This window comes from Arachis hypogaea, chromosome 6, assembly GCF_003086295.3.
Source record: "Arachis hypogaea cultivar Tifrunner chromosome 6, arahy.Tifrunner.gnm2.J5K5, whole genome shotgun sequence".
NCBI classification, from domain to species: Eukaryota; Viridiplantae; Streptophyta; class Magnoliopsida; order Fabales; family Fabaceae; genus Arachis; species Arachis hypogaea.
Genome location: NC_092041.1, coordinates 113,664,313 through 113,667,255, shown reverse-complemented (window position 1 = coordinate 113,667,255; position 2,943 = coordinate 113,664,313). Strand labels below are relative to the sequence as shown.

At 26.1% G+C, this 2,943-nt stretch overlaps 1 protein-coding gene across 1 annotated transcript; it reads left to right on the top strand.

Annotated features, from left to right (window-relative positions):
- The first annotated feature begins 674 nt into the window (after positions 1-674).
- LOC112757848 (probable indole-3-pyruvate monooxygenase YUCCA10) lies at positions 675-2,943 on the top strand. The gene is made up of 4 exons (XM_025806400.3): positions 675-1,304; positions 2,247-2,480; positions 2,559-2,684; positions 2,770-2,943. Exons 1-4 carry the CDS (start codon positions 675-677, stop codon positions 2,941-2,943), a joined length of 1,164 nt encoding a protein of 387 aa, XP_025662185.1.

Here is a 2,943-nt window from a genome sequence, read left to right as displayed (position 1 = left end):
AATTGTAACATAATTATAATAAAGATATTTTTTTAAAATAAAGAGATTTTTAATAAATAAAAAAATAAAAATAAAAAGAATTGATAATAATAAATAATAATAAATGTCATTATTATATCGAAAAAGAATAATTTCATTTCAGATAAAAAAAAAAGAGTTCACGAAGAATTAATATCTCACTTTAATTAGTTGGAGAAAAATCTAATTTTAGTATATTAAGTTGATAGATAGATAGATAAAATTATAAAATTTTTATGTTATCTCTTTTAACCTACTTTATTATATTATCAATTATATTATATATATAAAAACAAAATCAGTTATTCAAACAGCTATTTATATAAAATATATATTAAAAATAAATTAATATATATATAGTTATATATAAATACATATTGACTAATATTACAGGTAATTTTTAAGATTCCCATACATAATATTTTTGTTATATTATTATTGCTTAAAAATATATCAAATAGTCCAGATTTGTTTCCATCCTTAGCAAAAGTATATGTAGCACATTTTTATTACCAAATCCTGGCTAAATATCTTACCAAAAATATTTGTTTCATGCATGAACAAATAGGATCCTTTAGCATCTCCAAGTAAATTATATAAACCCCTCAATTCTTTCACATTACATAACTAACCATCAAAGTTTAGAGGGAAAAAAAATGGAGGAAACGACAGTGGTAATTGTAGGTGGTGGACCTTCAGGGCTTGCAATATCAGCATGCCTTAAGCAATACTCAATTAGTCACATAGTACTTGAGAAAGAGGATTGCAATGTTTCTCTTTGGAGAAAGCATGCTTATGATAGAGTAAACCTTCATTTGGCCAAAGAGTTTTGTGAGTTACCTTTGATGTCTTACCCTCCTTCTTACCCTACCTTCCCCTCCAAGTCTTGTTTTCTCGAATACGTCGACAGATATGTCGAACGTTTCGAGATTAGCCCTCGCTACTGCCGGACAGTGGAGTCGGCCACGTACGACGAGGGCGAACAGATGTGGAAGATTGAGGCAAAGGCGATGGTTAAAGAAGGGGATATGGAGAAGGTGGTTGATGAGGTTTATAGGGCAAAGTATGTTGTGATAGCCACAGGTGAAAATAGTGAAGGATATATTCCAAATGTGGTTGGCTTAGACACTTTTAGTGGACAAATATTGCATTCCAAACACTATAAAAGTGGTTCTATATTTGCATCAAAAGAGGTTTTGGTTGTTGGATGCGGCAATTCTGGAATGGAAATTGCATATGATCTTCAAATTTCTGGTGCCAAAACTTCAATTCTCATGAGAAATCCGGTAATTTAATTTCGTATCTAAGTCATTCGTATATATATTGAAATAAATTTTAATTGTATCTATGCTTCTTTATTTTTAAAATATAAAATCCTATTGAATCCTTTTGATTTAATACAATTGTAAACACAAAAGTTTTTCGATGCATTAAATAATTTTTTTATATTGTGTGGTTGTTTGAGTGTCATTAAATTGATAAAAAAAATCTCTTTTTAATAAAAATCTTTTTTAATATTTTTGATAAATTTTTAGTAATAAAGTAAAAATATTAGAAAAAAATATAGTTTTTTAGAAGATAATTTACATCTTTTTTAAAAAGATATTTTTTTAAAAAAATAAATATATTTTTCATATAATAAATAAACAAAAACATATTTTTATACACCAACATAATTAATAGATAAGTCATTCCTATATATATATAGAAATAAATTTTAATTTAAATCCTATTGAATCCTTTTGATTTAATATAAATATACAATTGTATACACAAAAGTTCATCAATGCATTAAATAGTTCTTTTATATTATGTGGTTGTCTGAGTGTCATTAAATTGATAAAAATAAAAAATCTTTAAGTTTTAATTTACATTTTTTTTAAAATTTAAAAAACATATATATTTTTTATATAATAAATAAAAAAACATATTTCTATATTGTTATATCCAAATATAATTGATAAATAAAAAAAATTGTATAAAATATTTAAATATAAAATTATTTTTACTTTTCTAAAATTTAAAAAAAAAATTTAAAAAACTCATTCAAACATGTTTTTTTTTTTGGTGACTTCATTTAAACATGTCTTCTGTCTATATGTCTTTCAAACAGATTTATTTATTTATTTATTATTTGCCATAATCATGTGTTGAATTTCAACAGTAAAAAATTCAGAAAATAATGTAAAATAAAAATTGAATTAGTGATTTTGAATTTGCAATTGTAGGTTCATGTGGTGAGCAAAGAACTAATCCATCAAGGTATGCGCATGCTGAAATATTTGCCGGTAAATATTGTGGACAGTGTGATCACTTTTGTAGCAAACATTAAATTTGGTGATCTCTCTCCATTTGGAATTCGTCGTCCAAATAAGGGACCATTCTATCTCAAGGAAGCTGCTGGTCGGTCTCCAATTCTTGATGTTGGAACCATTGCCAAGATTAAAGACGGTTCAATCAAGGTATTTTTTTAAATCATTCATATTTTTTAATTCATTTATGTAATTTCTTATACCAACAAATTAAAACATATATAACAGGTTATCCCTTCTCATATAATGAGAATTGAGAACAACAAAGTCATATTTGGAAACAACACGGAGAAGGAATTTGATGCAATTATGTTTGCCACTGGATATAAAAGCGTGGCTAACAAATGGTTGAAGGTGAGAATATAATAATTAATTAATTAAATTGAGTTGATTATTATTATTATTATTATATTACTTAATTAATTATTTAATTGAATAGGATAATTACAAGTATGTTCTAAACGAAGATGGAATGCCAAAGAATGCATTTCCAAAGCATTGGAAGGGAGAACATGGATTATACTGTGCTGGACTTTCAAGAAGAGGCTTGTTTGGTGTCAAATTTGATGCTGAGGCTATTGCTGACGACATCAACCGAAATCTTCATTATTGA

What these genes read in the sequence shown, in the direction of transcription:
- LOC112757848 (XM_025806400.3), top strand. Translation starts at nt 675, where the DNA reads ATGGAGGAAACGACAGTGGTAATTGTAGGTGGTGGACCTTCAGGGCTT. An exon ending in TTAAAGACGGTTCAATCAAG is followed by an intron (nt 2,481 to 2,558) that starts GTATTTTTTTAA and finishes CATATATAACAG; the next exon opens with GTTATCCCTTCTCATATAAT. An exon ending in TGGCTAACAAATGGTTGAAG is followed by an intron (nt 2,685 to 2,769) that starts GTGAGAATATAA and finishes TTAATTGAATAG; the next exon opens with GATAATTACAAGTATGTTCT.